Source organism: Platichthys flesus, chromosome 7, assembly GCF_949316205.1.
Source record: "Platichthys flesus chromosome 7, fPlaFle2.1, whole genome shotgun sequence".
Classification (NCBI taxonomy): Eukaryota; Metazoa; Chordata; class Actinopteri; order Pleuronectiformes; family Pleuronectidae; genus Platichthys; species Platichthys flesus.
In genome coordinates, this window is record NC_084951.1 from 13,828,695 (window position 1) to 13,847,631 (window position 18,937).

Sequence of the window (18,937 nt, forward strand, 5' to 3'; positions counted from 1 at the left end):
TAACCAGGGGCATTCTTGTCCATATGTCAGTATGAGTCAGGATTTACAACTTTCACAATGGAGTCACTTTGCCTTTCATCAGTAACAGTAATTAAAAGTGCTCACAATAATGTGTCTTTTCTCAATGGATTCTAAAGTGGCTTTGCTTGATGTATGAAAATTACAATATTTTCTTTTCATTTTTTTGCATCATGAAAGAAGGAGTTTACCCGTAGGAAGAGTTAATTAGAAACAAATAACTTGGATAAATGTTTTACTCTCCTTTGAATTTTCACATGCCAGCTGTAAATGCTAACTCTGAGCTATCTTCTTCACTCTGTATTGTTTATAAAACCTCAGCGAAGGATGTTTGTCTCTTGGTTAGCAGCAATAAACAATAATTTCCGGACTGTTTACCACACAACTGCATGTGGTATGGATCAGGAAAGATCACATGTAATTTTGCTGTGGCTCAGGATCAGGAAATTTCTTTTTCACTTTCCTTAGCATTTTAAGATGGGACCTTAATTCATAGAGTGATTTATGGGAATTCATTTAAAAAATCAGACATGTTAATTGTACTGGTATTGATGCGTGTTTGATTTGGTGCAGATCAAATAGAAAATCTGGATCTAGTGAATTTAAATGTGGTTTCATAAGGGGGCTGTTGGTGGAGGTATGCGTTCTGTCAGTTTCATGATGCAAACAAGATTAAAACAGAAAACGTCTTTATCAATGCTGATGAAGAGAATTTTTTTTTTTTTTTACTCGTAATCTCAATAAATGTAGAATAAATGTATTCTGTGTCCTTTAACGTGACATCTTATACATAAATTTACATTCAGTGAAACTCTGTCCATTAAACAACAAATCTTCCTCTTTGCTCTCAGATGAGGAGAAAGTTGATGGGGGACATTAACTCTTACTTGCCGTCATAAAATAGTGTTAAAGTGAAAACAGCATGCGCAGTGTGTAAGTGAACCCCGGGGCCCGGTGTTTTACCGCTCTGGGTTTAAAGTCTCGTTACTGGGAGATTATTAGACTTAATCTAGTAAAGAAGAGCATGAAGTCCCGATCACCCCGAAGGCTTCTGGGAGCCTTTTGAAACAGTGGGGGAATTCATCCGAGGCGGCCATATGCTACCTCCCTCGTGCCCCCTCTCTGAAGGGGGAGAGGTGCGGCTAATTCTGAAGCGGAGCCCTTTCAAACGTCACCTGGGGCACTTAGCTGGCAGGTAGCGCCTCAGCCAGTGGTCAGAGCAGCTCCGTGTGTTGTGAATGGGCTGGGATGTTGTTGTTGATGGAGCACCGGGTCACCCGCGGTGTGGAGGGGGGTGAGCGATGCCTCAGGGTAGGTGGTGGCTGGATGGCAGCGGAGCTATGAGGTGTAGATTTTTGACTCTTTGAACTGAGGGCTGCAGGTGGAATGTGCTTAGTCAGCAGGTCACTTTTCTCATCCTGCTTAAGGGGTGAGCCTGCCGAGTCAAGCTAATGCTAATTGTCCTTGATGTGGTGGTCCGTGACTGAGATTTACCAGTCATTATGACGAAACCATTGTCCATATTCACCATCAGCAGCCCAGACCGTTCCTCTTTCATCTAAACAAATCAAAGGATCATTATAAAGTAGAATAATTTAAAAGCTTCCCATTCATGAGAATACTTGTGACCAAGCTCTGCATCTCTACTTCAGTGATGAGCCTCCAACAAGGTACACGACCAGGACCGATGGTTTGTTGCAGCAGAGAACCTCGCAGCCACAGCTCTTGTTTTTTATCGGCTAAATAAAACCATCATGTCCTCCCCACTGTTTCATTCAACATGCTATTTCAGGCGTGTTAGTATGGAGGCGGATTCAAACTGATCTGGAGCCAAAACGCTCGTATGGACAGAGACAGTTTCAGTTTGAAAACACTGCTTTCAAACTAAAATGTCAGAGTATGGTTGAAGCCTCCGGGAGTGTGATGCTCAAGACATTGATACAAAAATAAAATACCACGTCCTGACACCAAGTTTTCGTGTTAACAGACAGGGGTAAAAGCATTGCCCTCTTGTGGGAGGTAAATATAATACAGATGAAGAATCAAAGTTTGCTTTTGTTGTTAAGTCAACAACATATTTTTGAATATTTTCGAATACTTCTGCTGACACACAACTGTGGTTGGATCATCTTGGTGGTTATCCCGTGAGCCCATACAAGATGCCAAATAAAAACTAAAGGCTATAGCTGTGTAAGCATATGACAGCTGAACAACAAAAGAATGGATTCATGGTGAAAAGAATAATATACTATTTTTGGCTCTCACTTAGAAGGAGTTGGATAATGGATCATTTAGATTGTGGCTTGTGGCAACACATTTTCATGATTAGAAGGATTTTTAATAATCAACAACATTGTCTTTGCAGAAGTCCTATCATCAGGATTCTTCTATTGTTTTTGCCAATGTTTCTATTCAGTTTATTGCTGTTGTCAAATGCGTCATTAAAAAAAACCCAGAGGTATACAAATATTTCTTTGAAGCAGACTTTACTAGATATTATACAACATTGTGTGAAACTATTCGAAGAGTTCACCACATTTATAAGTAACTCTAAAGCCCCATTCTACGGAAAAGGCTTTTCTTTAGATACCACGATGTCGAACAGCAACCTGTACGTCTGGATGCAGTCTGCGTGACCGGAGCCACTTGAGTCGGGGGACCTGTCCTTCCTCCAGAGGAATCCCTTTGTGTCGGGACAGACCCAGGGCGATTGACCGCGGGGCTTCAGACGACCATCGGGGTACTGCAAACATACGCCCGAGCACACCTCAGCCTCACCCCAAAGACAAAATCCACAGCAGACAACTGCCCCTAAAACAATAGCATAATTTGTTTGAGAAGCTGCAGTCAAGCGGCTGACTTTGCATAAAGTGGCTAGACTTCAAAGAAAGCAACAACACAAAGGCTGCTAGTTTCCATAATTGTTTTACAGACTGTTTTTACTGTGATGATACCATCACAACAAAGCGTTATAAACTTTCTGTCTGACTTTTATTAGCAGGAATTGTTGAAAGCGTCGCCGGCGAAATAGGCGTGCCTCTGCTAAGGAGACAATTAAACAGATTAAGCCTGATCAACCTGCGGCTGTAGGGGCGTTACAGTGCATGCATGATGTTGCTCTGTGTGCTGACCCTGCTGCGTGTCACACTGCTGCTCACAGCCAATTGATAAAAGCCTCAGACCCTGCGCTCCCTTCAGACCCCAGCTAGCCTCCAGGTGGGCGCTGCTAATGAGCCCCCAGTCGTAGCTCTGGCATGGGCCTCTTCTTCCCAGGGTTGAAGGGGGCCACCGAGGGGGCAGAGGGGGTCTGCCGGCTGGGTCAGTACCACGCAGGGGGCGAGGGGATGGGACAAGAAAAAGAAACAGAGGAGGGAGAGGTGAAAATCACACTTTTCAGACCTTATTAATGGTGAGTTTATGAGTGTGGGAAGATGGAGCGCGAGGGCCCTGTAAGGAAAAAGGTTGGGCCACATGGTGCATCGAGAAACCGAAGTGCATTCTGTGCCCTTTGATCTGTGTTTATTGTAATTGACTGCACAGTGGTGCACTTGTTTCCATAGCTTGTTGAATGGGCCAGGCGGTAGGTTCTCTTTGCCTTTACAGTGTGAGATACTCCAGAGTAAACAGCCCCTCCTTCAGCCACGATGTGATACACGTGAAAAGAGAGCGCAGTGACTAATGGGAGTGTTTGTCCGATGCTGCCAGCTTTTTGTTTCCTTGGCTTTTGATGTGATTGATACATCGTGTTTTCACAGACACAAATCGTCTCCTCTGCGATGTTTGGCCCAAAATAACAGTTAAAGGGAGGGTATGTACTGCGTGAGTGTGTGAATCTCCACATCAGAGGGGAGAGGAAGGGCGGTGGTGTTTGGGGTTTAGAGAGGACTTTGATGAGGGGATGATGTTTGTGGTGAGCACAGGCATGGAAACGCTCTTAAACCCTTGGTTCAACCATTGTATGCTGGCCATTACTGTATTCATTTAATATAAAGAATTGACCAACCAGTATTAACAGTGGTTTCCACTGTTAATACTGGTCCCACTTGTCCTTCCCGTCCGTGTCCTTTGTTTTACCTCTGGCCTTGTGCAGGAATGTGCTGAGCTCAGCAGGAAAACTGTGATATAAAAGATATCCTGCAAGTCTGATTGTTGGACATGGTAAAGTCTGTAAAATTGCATTATGAGGTGAGAAAGCTCAATTTTCAATTGACCCGATGCCAAGTGGAGGGCTGTTCCAGAGCCAGCTTCACCCCCCTTCATTTTTTGACCCTGACTAGAAGGTGCGGTCTCAGAGGACAGTGTGGTTTAAATATGAATATAATTCAGTAAAAGCTTTATTCATCAAATACAAAACAGTTATAGCCTTGGCCCCGAGATGGTCTGACTTCAAGCTCTTTCGCGGTGCATGAGATTTTAAATATATCTAAGCAAGTAAAGAAACATATTAAGTAATACAATTATTGAAGTGAAAATGGGGAAATAAGTTCAGTTTTATATTCTGGGGCCAAACCATCTAAGGTGTTCAATTAAAATAGTTGGTATATTATATTATGTATTCATAATAGATTGGGCAGCCAGGCAAAATCACAGCTAAAACTAAGACTGGTGGGATGTTTTAGCTGTGATCAAACCAGTCATGTTTTGTATTGTTAAGTAGTCAGACTGTTAAATTCTGCACAAGAATCAGCAGCAATGGCTTTACTCTGAAAACAGTCAAAACAAATCTCCACCAGGCTCATGATCGACACTTTTCTAAAGAATAAAAGATGCTGTGGCTGGAGTGGAGATCTTTTGTCCATAACTCCAAACTCTGACTTTTTATTTTCAAACTTGTCTTAAGCTCCAGCCATTAAACAAACTTATTTTCTATATTTCTATACAGTTGTTCAGATCCGGATCAGGGGTGGATTTAAGTGTTTTTTTCACTTTCAATAACACAGTTTTTCAACATTTTCATTCAATTCTCAAGAAAATTTCATGGATCTTAATAAAAAAAGGTAGTAAGAAGAGTATCTGAAATTTGAAATCCAAATAAAAATCGACATCTTGTGAATTTAAATCTGTTTCCTCAAGGGGACTGTTGGTCCTTGGTGGAGGTAAGGCCCAACAGTCTTAAATATGTATTTGGTACTTCCCATCCAAGATGTTACATAGACTTTAATGTTTAACACAGGGAGTTCCCATCGAAGACAATTCAACGATGCATCACTCTGACCCAGCAGAATGATTTAAAAGATGAACAAGTGTGAACCAAATCTGAAATTATTCCTCTGTTTGCTGTCGGGTTTATAATTAATCTGTCAGTGTCAGTCTGCCACACAGCTTCCAGCCTGTCATTCCTCTGCCTTTCACCTCATCCCTGAAAATAAGCTCTCAAGACCGCAGCAAAGATTACGCCTTTTCTCTATTTTTTGGTTGTCTAACCTTGTTCTCGGGGAAAAAGAAAGAGTTGGTTTAACTGGGGCACGTTTTTTTAGCGCATGTTGGATCTCCTGTGGTGCTGGTCAGTCAGGGTGGAGTACCCCTGCTTCATGGGTTCACATCAACGCCATAAAGGAGTCTTTGTCAGCTGTGAACGGGGTCATCTCTGTCTTCCACCGGCCAATAAATGTTCACATTCTCCACCTTTCTTATGATTTTTGTTTGGCTCTCAGTCCCCAAACAAAAGTGCAAAGACCGAATGTATGAAGAAAGGCCTAATTTGCATTGATTTTGCTCCTCCACAAAAGAGAGTCCGTTTTTGTCCTGGAGAACTTGAAGCCGAAGCATTTTTCCCCCCAAACAACCAAATTGAACAAAAAGATCAACTGCATCTTTTAATATGGTTATCAATGAAGCGAATCTTAAAAATTGTGCTTTGTGTTCTATGAGTTTAAGGGATTTTGGTCACTTATATTAGATTGACTTCGACTTTTGTGCAAAAGTTACGCTTTCGGTCACAAATTGAGGGGAATAAACATTCATCTAAATTTCAATCATTTGGCCTGTGACAGCTGGAAAGTTTCTTTACAAATCCAAACTGATGAAGGAGTGGGTATGGTAATCCAGCAACAAATGTGCCTTTTTTTTTCTGTTCTGTGTTTTGCCTGTTGACTCTTTCAGCAGCATTCACCACAGCCTGTGAAAAAGCCTGTTCTCCTTTTACACGTGTTTGGTTTGGCTGGAATGGATTAGACACAAGCTCAGTTTAAGACAAAAGAGGAGAGGGGGGGAAAAAGCTGATTTTCTGCTTGATTTTCTGCCTGATTTTTCTGCGTGTATACTGGTTGTTTGCAGCCACGCTGACATTGTGTTTAAAGGAGAAGCAGTGAAGATCTGAAGAAAACATGTGGGAGACAGAGAGCTTTAATACCTAAGAAAATTATCAAAATCTCTTGAATAAAGCCAGAAAAGAGAGGGACCAATAGCAAAAGCAATGACAAAGCTCCAAAAACCACTTTTAATTAATACAAATGTCTTTTCTTTTCTTTTCTTTATCCATGTATCAGAATTGTGCGTACACCTATATCTGAACTACCTGGAGTTAAGTCAGTAGATATGCTCAGTAAGAGAATTGATTATCAACTGAAACGGACATGATTATGTATAATATCTTATTATGTGTGGATAAACAATAAAGTTTTTGACAATTATTCAGGTTTGTTTTCATTAAATTCCAACAAAATGAATAGCAAACCATGGAGCAACTTACACTTTTATGTTTGCAGCTGTTGAGTTACATCTAACAAATATATATTTTTGAATCATATGTTAGTTATCATTGGTCTGTATTGTGATACACTATTTACACAATATATTTATAGAATAAACTGAACTAACTGAATTTACAACATGTTGTGTAAAGTAAGAGAACAGAACTGGACAACTGAAGGTTAACAGGAAAATATGCATATTGTTGCACTCGAGCAGCATTTCTTTGACACTAAGTCGATTTTTCTAGAATTTCTTTGCCCTCCACGTTTGATCCTTTGTCTTTGCGGTGCCCACCCTCTGTTTTAAATCCGAGAACCTCTGTGCGGAGCGGCGAGGGGCCTGCCAGTCCCATGGAGCGCAACCTTGTCCCTGGAGTGCCCAAGAGGGCCATATCTGTCATAGCACATTCCGCTGCGGAGCTATGATATGAATGAAGTGCGGTGGTGTGCCCAAGCTGCAAGTGTGGGGCTCAAAGGGCTGCTGAAATGCTGTAATGTAATTATGTGGACAGTCCCTCAGATCCATTAGCTTGAAATGGTTCCGCAGACCCCATTCAGTCAGTGTGCTGCCATGTCTCTTCTCGGAGGAGGGAGGAGGGGAGGGGGCTCTGAAGTCATCTGAAAAGACCTCCTCTGTACTCATTGTGCTCATTGTCTTTGTAAGCCCTTTATTAGTGGGGGAATCAAATTACGACACACACCACTGATGAGAACTTCAGAGGTTTTTACAGTTACAGGTGGGGGGTGTATTCTTCTCATGGGCATCTGTGCAGATTCATCAAATCAGTTTTGAAGAAGAAGAATTGATTTCACTGTGGGATCATGAACTTCCCAAACTTTTGCCTCCAGTAATGACTCTCTTGAGTTCCTTCAGTCAAGACGTGCAAAGTAATAATTGATTGTGTAATTTCAAATTTGCGTCACTAGTGTAAACACACTGTTTTTTATGCTCTTAATTATCTTGCATATTTCCAAGATGAAGGAATACTTAAACTCTCAGGAAACAAGTCCAGGCTACTTATCTGTTTTCTCTCAGGTATTAAAATTACATTATTAAATTTTAATCCAAGCGTTTTCCAGATCTTCCCACAAACACACATCATGTTGTTTAAACCAGGTTGTATAACAGGCATGTCTTGTTAAACCCTAACAGTCAAATTGTATTTATTTCACTTAAAAAGTATTTAACAAGTTGGCCGTGAAAGCGCTCCCTCTCAGCCAAGTGACGAAATTAAAGTTAGAGATTGCATTAGCCGTGTAGTTTACAGAAAACATCCCTAAAACATTTATTTAGGAATCAAATTAAAGGTTCCAGCAATTTCCAAAATTTGATTTAGCACTTTGTGTTTACCTAATCTCTGGCATTCACTCAGACACCAGTGGAAATGTCCAAATGCGTCACTGCACAACTTTAAAGGCCTTTCCCATGTATTGCGGTCTAGTGACCCCTTCTAAATAACCTATATCATTGGGGAACTGCGGTTTATAAAGGAGTCCATTGGGACCTCGGCTGAAAGGGTTTTTTTTGGTTGGAAGCCTGGATGAAAAGTGCGAGGAGGAGGATAAAAGGAAAAAAAAGTATAGGAGATGTCAGGGCTCCTTTGGAAGGAAAACAAACTGCAGAGACCAATGTGAGTTGACTTAATCTGATTAGACTAACCTCATCAACAGCCCACTTAAAAGGGAGAAGAAAGCCCTGAATTGGGGCGAGAAGCAAGAGAAAAGGGTCTCTCTCTCTGTTCAGAAAGCCAAAGAGGCTCAGTGAATACACCACATTGTACTGGACATGCTGGTCTGCAGATGGCAAAATGACAACAAGCCGCTTGAAAAGTGAGGCAAATATAATTGATCTCAGGGTTTTTTCCCAGGTATGAAAACAGCCGAGGGAGTAATGAGATTAAGGAGAATAAAGTGAAAATGCATGAAAAATACCACTTTCCCTCACGTTTGTGGTGCAAACATGCAGCGTTTGAAGCCTTTGACCGAATGCACCCACCCCTGTAATACCATGAGAAGCATTTCCAGATTCATATTAATGTATTCAAATTCGGACCTCTTATAAAGCACCCCTGCAGCCCTGGTAATACATCAAATACGGAACAGTTGAACGGGAAAATAGCTTTGTTAATACCAGCACAATTGAGGGGCGTTCCAAAAAAAAAGTTAAATATATTTAACCAGTCCCAAATTGAAGTAATCCCTGACAACAATGCGTGTGAAAATCCCCTCAGATCTGGTGCCAACGCCAGTGAGGAAAAAGGTGCAGATTTTTACACAAAATATTTGTCAATTCGTCAATATTTCGTTTTATCAGCCCTGTGTTTTTTAGGCATTCTGCAAATCCCTCTGCTTAAAGTGGGAAGTGAATGAAGGAGCCACAGGTGTCCTTTCACCCAGAGGCTTAAGATCCACTGCTGCTGCTGCTGCTGCTGGGGTCCTGGATTTACATGTTTTACAAACCTCACAGTACGACCTGGTGCTAACAGGAGCTTTGAAGAGCTGCTGTCCAATCTGATGTGGAAACACAACATCAAGGGCCTGATGTGTCCTGATCGTCATCACGTGTCTGGTTCACCAGTGGTGCAGGAACTGTTCAGATCCTTGACCTACGTAAATGTAATAATACCACATTGTAAAAATACTCCATTATAGTACATAGGTATTGTTTATTCCTCAAAGCTGAAAGGACAAATATGACTGGATCCTAAGATCATGGCTGCAGCTTCCAATGCATGGACTGGTGTTATGTCTTCTCTGTGCTCTCATACAGATGAGTACTCTAGGAGTATTCTATGGGCCTATCACAGTATTTTTAGATCCAGCATTTTTAAATTGATTAAAGTTTTAGGCCAATGAATACCTAAAAAAAGATCAGCATTACTGCACCAGAATTTTTGCCATGAGAATAGCATTTAGACCGAGAAATAAAAGACCCGAAAATAACTGAACTTAATAGATTAAGAAAAGAAAAGAGAATAAAGTGAATGAGAAGTAACTAAAATCATATACAAATGTGGTGACTTTTATCCACGGCCAGAGCCCTGACATTATATGTTGTAAGTTCTACATTTTCCGCTGTAATTTGTTGTCTGTCTGTTAGTAAGTAAGATCAGGCAGTAACTGCAGGACGCATTGCAGAAAAACTTGGTGGAAGTCTGTGGTGTGGTGTGGGGCAGATCCGGGTCATGGAGCAGTTCCGTTTCGTGGAGCAAACTTTCTTTTAACATTAGGAGATCGGGTTTTTTTCAACATTGTCCTTGATGTCATAGAGAATAATTCAAATATCTTGATGAAACAATCTCTATCCTGCTGAGATCTGGTGAAATAAGATATATGAAGTTTCACAAAATGGAAAAATACACCAGTAAAACACAAGAACCTATAGAGAGAAGGTCAAACTGGGCAGCACATTCAGCGACTGATTCAACTCCCGTGTCCGAAGGAGAGTTGTCGTTCCTTCCTGCAGCAGTAACACTATACAACCAGCTCCACTCCCAGTAGAACAACACGCACACATTATGAACTCTATTCATTCTGTCTATACAATACAATGGTTCAATGTGCGATCCATCCACAGTACATGTTCTCTCTGTGCATATTTTTCTTGCTTTTACACTTTATATATCAGCAATTTATCCCATTCAGATTTCTTATACTTCCTTACATTTAAGTATTATTATACCTACACTTATGTATTGCATTTTATTTATCATTACTTACTGATTTCTATTTTTTACTCTTTCCACTGTTATATTGCAAATTTCACCATTGCTTGGCTAATAAAGGATTATCTGAACTTATTACCTTATCTTAACACCCATATTTGATTGTTTCTCTTATGATCGAAGAACCAAAGTGAAGTTTCCACAGTTGAGCGGCATCCTGTTTCATCGCTTTTCTGCTTTTTCCTCCATAAAATTGTAACAGCAGCCGAAACAAAGCAGAGGCCACCCAAACAGGCCTTGTGAGGACTCAGTGTCGGGGAGTCATCACAGTAAACACATCTACCAGCACTTGATCAGGGAGTGCATATAAAGGGATTGGCTGGCCCACACCATCTAATACAGATATAATTGACTCTCCTTCTGCATTCTGCACATGGATTTGGAGAAGTGCACAGGCTCATTGTACAACAACAAATTAAGCAGGCGGCAGTGAAAAGGAGCCGCTGAGCATTCACCAGATCTGCCCAACAGACGACTGAACTCGGCTAAATCTGAAAACACGGCTTCTCCCTCCTTTCGGGCCCTTTCATCCCCCCTCCCCCCCGACATCTCCACCTGCAGATCCCTACTTCATACAGCTAAGTCAAAAAGCAAGTACTTTGGGCTCTTGTCTGGTGAACGTTGATCGTCTCTTAAAAAACAGCGGAGATTTCTGTTCACTGCATTCCTCGGATCAGCCATGTCGGCATCCGCTTTAATGATGCCCTAATGATGGAGTCACTCAAAAAGTTGCTTTCAGTTGAAGAGGAATTCTTGGCGTCTTTGTTGTCTGAGTCCAGATCTTTGAAATGCGGGAATGGTGAGGGAGGGGGATTTATTGATGGGCAGAATTGGGACATACCAAGAGTTGTCGGACGTTGTTGTCCTGACTTCGGATCAGGTTCAACAGGTGCTGCTCCACCTCACACACAGTTATTCCACCAAAGACCCCGGTGACTCCACTACTGCAGGGAGCAGTTGTGTAGCCTGCGCGTAACTCTGTGGAATTAGATCTGCATCATTTGGCCCAATCCGAAAGCAAATAAAAGCGATGTGAGCCCGAGCACACACAGCTGGCTCTTGAGACTCCGGATCCTGGGTAAACAAGTGTCCAGCATGCCTCGGCACAGCTCACCCACAGAGGGACATGAGCCACTGAACAATGACTGATACTCCACAAGGGACCCGGCTGAAGCAGGGCTTAGCAAAATTTTATTACATTTGGCCTGTTTCAATAGACTGCCGGCCAAAAGAGGTTCACAGACTTTGTCATCGGTTTGACGATTACTATGACATCTACGCCTCCTTAGACTCTGTAATGCTCCTATTGTCGCAGCACATCCACCGGTTTAACGTGGAAATCTGCTGTTCGCTCCAATAAAGTTTTCATTTGTGCCACAATTACAGATTTATGAGAAGTGACCGGTAACTGTTACAATGTCGGAGTTTCTGAGCTGGTTTCAGGAACTTTAGAGTATGACTTTTATAAGACTTCAAATCAACAATACACATTTTGATTCTTCTTGCTAAGTGTGAATTGTACATTTTTTTGTCTTTTTGTATGTTTTACATGAAGCTATAACCGCTGTATGATGGTGAGTATTATAACTGGCTCATGTTGGGTGAATGATAAACATTATCATTTATTTTTGTCTCAGTTTCATTCTTACAGTGTGATACTCTAGTTAGTACAGATCTCTAGAGTATTTGTTGCATTGCAAATACAACATCACAACAATCCATACATACGTGCATTAGAAACAATATAAATACAACAAAGTAACTTGCAAGTATCAATACATTGCATTTTTGTTAAAGGGTTTGTAATGTCATTTTATGAAGTATGCAGGGTTTCTAAGATATATATATACTGTACATATTCATAAAATTCACGTGTATAGACAGTTGCAATTGATGAATATCCAAATCACACATTAAGTGATGGCTTGTTTTTACTTGTTCTCACCAAATAAATGTTATAATATGAAGTCTGAATAATGTACATATAAACAAAGATTTGTAACAGTTTTCCTCAGTTTTATCGCCTGTGCCCATGATAACCTGTCCTCCTTCCTTTTGTTTTTTCTTTAATTCGATTTGAGTGAAAGTTTAAAAATAAAGTTATATCGTTTTATATGTATAGACATTATGAGCAACATAGATTTGACGGATTAGTTCATTTTATGATGGTTAATTACTTGTTTTCTCCATTAACTTGGACACAGTTGTGCCCCCTTGTGGTCATTCAATAAACATTAAAAAAGTGTTTCCTTGTGCAGGACCACTGGAGGATTAATGAGGCTCTGCTTGCATCTCCTTTAATAAAATAAAATAAAAGAATGAATGATAATAACAAACTAAATGCAGTTTAGAAAGAAAATAATATTGTACCAGAGAAAACCGTAGAAAAACAATGGTATCTAATGAACATATTTCATAATAAAACCACCCTATAACAACTGGGAGGATACTTACATGAAGGTAATATGTACAGTATCAAAAACTTAGAGCTTGACCACATGCACCGATTTACTGGAGTCGTCATGTTAAATTGCTTAACTTTTGGATATTAGACGCTAGGTGGTGCTCTTCTCCTTTAAACACTGCCCGTTCGTTTCAAACCACACACACACGAACCTGATGGACAGGACTCACCTCGATTACGAGGATGTAGTTAAACTATATGGTTATTATACGATTGAACTATACTGTTGTCTTTGTCCAGTCAAATTCGATACTGCAGCATCAATTTACTGCAGCTTAAATACCATACAAAACGTGCCATACTATTCTATTCTTTTCTATTCTATTATATTCTATTCTATACTGGTTAAATATAATAGTTCCAGTTTGTTCAGTCCTGGCATTATATTCGCTCCATGATGCTGTAATCTCCAAGTTCTGGCACGTGCGCGGCGTGGACCGGAGGAGAGTGTGTGCGCATGGCACGCGGACAGATGTGCCACCCCTCCTCCTCCCTCCTCCTCCTCTTTGAGCAGCTCCCGGGCCGCGATGATTGACACGGAGCCGCTCGCACAGCCAATCAGAGAGCATCCTGATTATTTGCATAAAGTGGCCGCGCGCCATTGGCTCCGCGAGTGCTGCTGCAAACCGCCTCGCGTGCCATTACAGATGTCTGCTCCTCGGAGGCGCGAGAGGAGCCTTTAAAAATAGAATCAAAGTGTGTGTGCGTGTGTGTGTTTGTTTTCATATAAGGCCTTGAAGATGTTTGCGTCTCAAATAAATAAACATAAACACTGTTTAGCCACAGCAGGTATATTATCCAACTCTCTCTCTCTCTCTCTCTCTCTCTCTCTCTTTCTCTCTCTCTCTCTTTCTCTCTCTCCCAAACGCCTATATTTAAACATCGATATTGTTATTCATATATGTATTTATATTTTATGTTTTTTCTGGGTATTGGCACTTTTGATGGCCCAGACAAACATTTAACTATTGTCACCAAATGATTCAATAACAATCAGGTTAAGACTGTTTCTCTTATCGGAAGCATGGACTTGGTGTGATCAATGATCTCATTGGATGCAGTCATTATTATATTTCTATAATTCCCCACATATACACGTAGTCAACACGGAGGAGGTGGTTGGCCTCCCCGTGAGAGAGTCTGTGTCTCGTTCACACACACCAGGCTGCGCAGCATTTTTCACAAGCACTGAGCAAAGTTGGAAACAAACATCTACAGCCCCCCCCCCCCCCCCCCCCACCCCCCCCTCCTCCTTCTCCCTTATCACTTCACAGCCCTGCCCCGGCCGCCGCCGCCGCAGCTCTCTCTCTTCCTCTTGCTCTCTCTCTCTCTCTCTCGCTTTGTTGTTTGTCCCTGCAGGGCTGATTGAGCAGCGCGTGACTGACGGCCCGCTGGGGTGTTGACCAATCAGCGCTCTGCCCCGCGTCCAATGGGTGAGTCCCGCGCGCCATTGGCTGAGGCGAGTGTGGGAAAGAATGCAGAGAGGGTTTCACACGAACCGGGAGCACGCGAGCCGTCTATAAGTACCGCGGCGGCGTGTGTCGCAGCCAGAAGCGGAGACTCGCCCCCCTCGCGCGCAACACACGCTCAGCCGCAGCCCAGTCAGGTGACAGCTCAGTGATAACACACGCAAACAGTGAACGGGTGACCCCGACGATCAGACGACTCTCACGTCTTCCGAAGAGGCTCGAAGTGACAATTTTGGAAGCTTTTTTCGACTCTTTCATCTTTCGTGCGCTCGCAAAAAAAAAAAAAAGGATTTATACCCATCGACTCTTTTCCTTCTGCTTTGAGCGACGATGCCAGCTGACACTATGGAGAAGCAGAATGCGTCCCCTATCGCCGGGGCCCCTGCGAACGGATCCCACACACCGGACAAACCGAAAAATGCCAGCGAGCATAGAAAGGTAATGGTTTTCGATATCATGCACATCAGACCATCCTGTTTGTTGAGCCTTCTGAACTGTGGCAGTCTCGGTTCAGAGTTTGTGATTGGATTAACAAGTTGGTTGTGATAGCGTGGGAAACTTTACGTGTCGAAACAAGAGATTCATGTGGAACTGTTTCTTCTTTGCAGTCATCCAAACCAATCATGGAAAAACGCCGGAGAGCGAGAATTAACGAAAGCCTCGGGCAGCTGAAGACACTCATCCTGGACGCACTCAAAAAAGACGTAAGTCAAAAGCCATGTTGATCCATTCCGCAAGTTTCCTCCACGTAACATTCTTTTTTGGGGTTTGAATGCACCTTGAACAAAAACTCAACTTGTCCTGTTTCCTCTCACAGAGCTCCAGACACTCCAAGTTGGAGAAAGCAGACATCTTGGAGATGACAGTGAAACACCTGAGGAACATGCAGCGCGTGCAGATGAGCGGTAAGTTTATCTGATGCATTAAAGATCAAATGAAACCCTCTACGAATCTGCGGATGGAATCTCTTACCCACAAACGTGTCTCTAATATCCGCCATCTCTCTCCCTCTCTTCCCCCCAGCAGCGCTCTCAGCAGACGCCACCGTCCTGAGTAAATACAGAGCCGGATTCAACGAGTGCACGAACGAGGTCACCCGCTTCCTGTCCACCTCCGAGGGGGTGAACACGGAGGTGAGGTCGCGGCTCCTCAACCACCTCTCCAGCTGCATGGGCCAGATGATGTCCATGAACTACCCGCAGCAGGTCCCGTCCCAGCAGGCGCATCTGGCGCAGCCTCTCCACGTGCAGCTCCCATCCACCCTCCCCATCAGCGGCGCCTCCCTGGGCTCCAAGCTCAGTCCCGGCGAGGCCCTCTCCCCCAAGGTGTTTGGTGGCTTCCAGCTGGTGCCCGCATCCGACGGACAGTTCGCTTTTTTGATCCCTAACCCGGCCTTCGCCTCCGCTACAGCCCCGGTTATTCCCCTTTACGCGAACGCAGGAGTGCCTGTGGCGGTTAACGGCAGCCCGTTGCACGGCAGCCCGGTGCCCACCGCAGCATCTCCAATCCACGGCATGACGTCCTTCTCCGGGGGGTCCCAGGCGGTCAGCCCCGGGGGTGTCAGCACCGGCTCCGAGAGCAACGAGCCCGTGTGGCGGCCTTGGTAGCTCAAGGGACAACAGACTCATGCGAAACCATTACTTTTTTTAAGTGACTTCCCACAACTGTTGCGGGGGATCAACCTGTGACTTTTCCGCCGTGGAATGATAACTCTAACCACTTAAAAAAACCCAGTACTTGTCATTGTTTCGTTTTATGGAACAGGGGTTGCCTTATATGGCAGTTTTTCTAATTTATCGTCTGAGTCCAACATTTGGATATCGGTGATAAAAATGTGTACATGCAGAAGAAATATAGGAGATGTTTTGTCATGAAGTACTTTTTATGAAAAGATTTTAGTTTTGTACAGAGTTGTTATGAATTGTTATACCAAAGCTGTGTTTTATATTCTTTGTTGTTTTGTGTTGAAAAGAAAAAAAACTGAAGTTGGGCCTGGCCCGTTGTTTTAATAAATTACTTTTCAAAAATGAACGTCTTGTCCACAGCCTGTTTCTATCGTTCCAACTACTGTTTTTTACTTTATTTGAGGAAATAAAGGGTCATTATAGTCGCTCAGGCCGTGCGTGAAAGTTTCATTTCATGCGTAAAAATGCCATTGATGACAGTCTGTTATTATCATGTTTGAATTGCTATTTTTGTACTTAATTGCAGGGTATAAAGTATCATTCTGTGTTTTTGACACCCTGCGAAAAAGTGACCAATCGTACGGACACATTCTATTGATTCTATTGAAGTCAGAGAATATATCTTTTTTCAAGACAGTGGATACAGCTGAAGGGTGTTTCCGAAAACGAAATCGAATTTGCAATCTATCGATCGTTCTCCTGATATGAACTTCAATATCAATCCACTTTAGGTTCTAAGTGGCCACCTTGTCACCAGTTTGGCGGGAGCTCTTTACATCTGGCTCACCGGAGAATGGCACAGGGGACAATGGGGGTGTATTTTTCTATTGCTATAAAGGTAATTAAAAGTTTGAAAGGAGTCTCATCCTGTATGCAGCGGGAGCTTTAAGAAGTCTTAAAACCTATTCATGAGCCTGGGAAATGCGCTCAGGGGTTAATGTCACTAACAGATTGCCTCAGCGAAAGGAGAATATGGAAGGATCCTCGCTTCCTTTTGTGCGTCAATTGTTCGATTCCACTCCCAGTGGGCCTACACCTCAATGAGGAAGAAAACGAGGGAACTTCGGTTTGCTGGCGGGGAGATGGGGCCGAGGATCACAGACTATAACTGCAGGTTATAGAACATTTGAGCCCTGACTGTGAATTAGTCTCCAAAATCCCCTTCTGCGCCCTCCTCTCTCGCTCACGTACACACTGATATGATCATTTGAAGTGTGCTGTTTTATTTATTTAGGTTATATAATCTCTGTCCTACATGTGGTCAGGTGCCTTTTCCATCACAGCTTCACACACTTTTCTGAGTTTTACCCCCCCACCCCGCTATCACACACACACACACACAAACACACGCACACTCACTCCCACCCTCGTCTCTGTTTATCCCCGGGTGTAAACCTATCTTCCTCCAGTGACTGGGCTTCGGAACTGGGGGCAGTGCCTCAGTGTCGGGCGGCGTGGCGCTGGCCATGTGTCAGCCACTTGCAGTCAGTGGGCCCCTTTGCTCTGGATTAGGTTTCAGCCTGGTGACCGCCGGTCAACACCCCTCAACATTTAATCCTCCGTCGGCTCGTCGTGGGCGCGCACGGCTGGCACATGCAGGCCAAAAGTGGGTAACCAAAGCTGTTTTAAGTGTCTCTGCCCTGGACACGAGGACACACACAGACAACAAATGGACATATTCAGTTTGCAAACTTTAAGTATATGTGAGCGTGCACATCCCCAATTAAATACCACGTTACTGCAAAGGCAGGCACACATGCAGGTAGGCACGTACGCACAAACAGCCTATAGAGATCCGCAAGGAACAATCTTGGAAATGTACTTTTAGTATGACTTGGTCTGAGTCTGACTGGTGGTGGGTGTCTTTGCGCTGATAACCTATCCAACTCTAGATTTGTGTATAGTTGCATTCTCACTTTCATCCAGTACTGAGAGTCGGTGCCCTGCAGATGACACCTTCGGTAAATAGCACCCTGTAAACCTCACTCTGTCAGTGACGCACAGGCAGCTTCACTCAGAGAGAAGACAAAACTGAAAACACCAGTTGGCACCTCGTGTGGGTTTTGTGGTTCCTACTTCTGCCTTCAGTGTCTGAGCTAATAGTTCAGAGATGCCTATGTGGAGCTGAGGTCGTGAGAACCGAGCGAACTGCTCTGCCTGCGGCCTGGCGCGGTGCCACTCAGTAAATCCCCGCTGGCTCGCCAGGTCGTGCAGCCGCTGCTCGGCGGAGGTGAGGAGGCAAACGCACACACGCGTGGCCGCCAAGAAGCAGAGCCACGTCTCGGCGAGAACCTGAAGGATCGACTTGAGTCCAGCAGCGCGCACAATGCTCCAAGAGAAGTTGACTGAGTTCATCCTATTTTTATAAGGCAACATGTGGCTGTTTGCAAACCGGGATAACGCTGCTCCATTAGATCCCGTGGTCTGCGTGTGCACGTGAAGATAACTAAATAACGTATCAGGAAACCAAGCGGCAAAACGTATTAGATAAACTTATATAAGAGAGATACAATCAAAGACAAACGTAATGCGCACCATCAGATATAACGTGGGCATTAATGGCACTGCTGTATAACAGAGCATTAATACTCCTCTCTGTCATTTTGCAGATGTTGGATCCAGATGTGGGCTTGTTAAAGCTTCACCTCTGCCTCAGCAGGTCCAGTACCACAGAGCGGTACAGAGGACATGTGGATTCTCATCAACAGAGTCTATCAAACCAAACAGGCGGGAATCCCTCTCTGCTGATGAAAAGGATTCCTGCACAGGGCTGAACGTCCCTCGGGGACCTGCGCCATCCAGGTCCCCCGGGAGCAGTGCCTGTTGACGGGGGTAGGGGTCATCCGAGGAGCCACAAATTATCATTCTCATTAGCGACTGAATG

At 43.4% G+C, this 18,937-nt stretch overlaps 1 protein-coding gene across 2 annotated transcripts; it reads left to right on the forward strand.

Moving 5' to 3' along the window:
• The first annotated feature begins 14,375 nt into the window (after positions 1–14,375).
• Positions 14,376–16,399, forward strand: her9 (hairy-related 9). 2 transcript variants are annotated; one of them, XM_062392792.1, is made up of 4 exons: positions 14,376–14,806; positions 14,977–15,072; positions 15,186–15,273; positions 15,392–16,399. In XM_062392792.1, the coding sequence occupies exons 1-4, from the start codon at positions 14,699–14,701 to the stop codon at positions 15,973–15,975; spliced, it is 876 nt and encodes a 291-aa protein (XP_062248776.1). In that variant the 5' UTR covers positions 14,376–14,698; the 3' UTR covers positions 15,976–16,399. The 2 variants fall into 2 exon arrangements, with proteins under 2 accessions (XP_062248776.1, XP_062248777.1); XM_062392793.1 differs by having other exon boundaries at positions 14,377–14,806; positions 15,395–16,399.
• Positions 16,400–18,937: the final 2,538 nt, after the last annotated feature.

What these genes read in the sequence shown, in the direction of transcription:
- her9 (XM_062392792.1), top strand. Translation starts at nt 14,699, where the DNA reads ATGCCAGCTGACACTATGGAGAAGCAGAATGCGTCCCCTATCGCCGGG. An exon ending in TGGACGCACTCAAAAAAGAC is followed by an intron (nt 15,073 to 15,185) that starts GTAAGTCAAAAG and finishes TTCCTCTCACAG; the next exon opens with AGCTCCAGACACTCCAAGTT. An exon ending in GCAGCGCGTGCAGATGAGCG is followed by an intron (nt 15,274 to 15,391) that starts GTAAGTTTATCT and finishes TCTTCCCCCCAG; the next exon opens with CAGCGCTCTCAGCAGACGCC.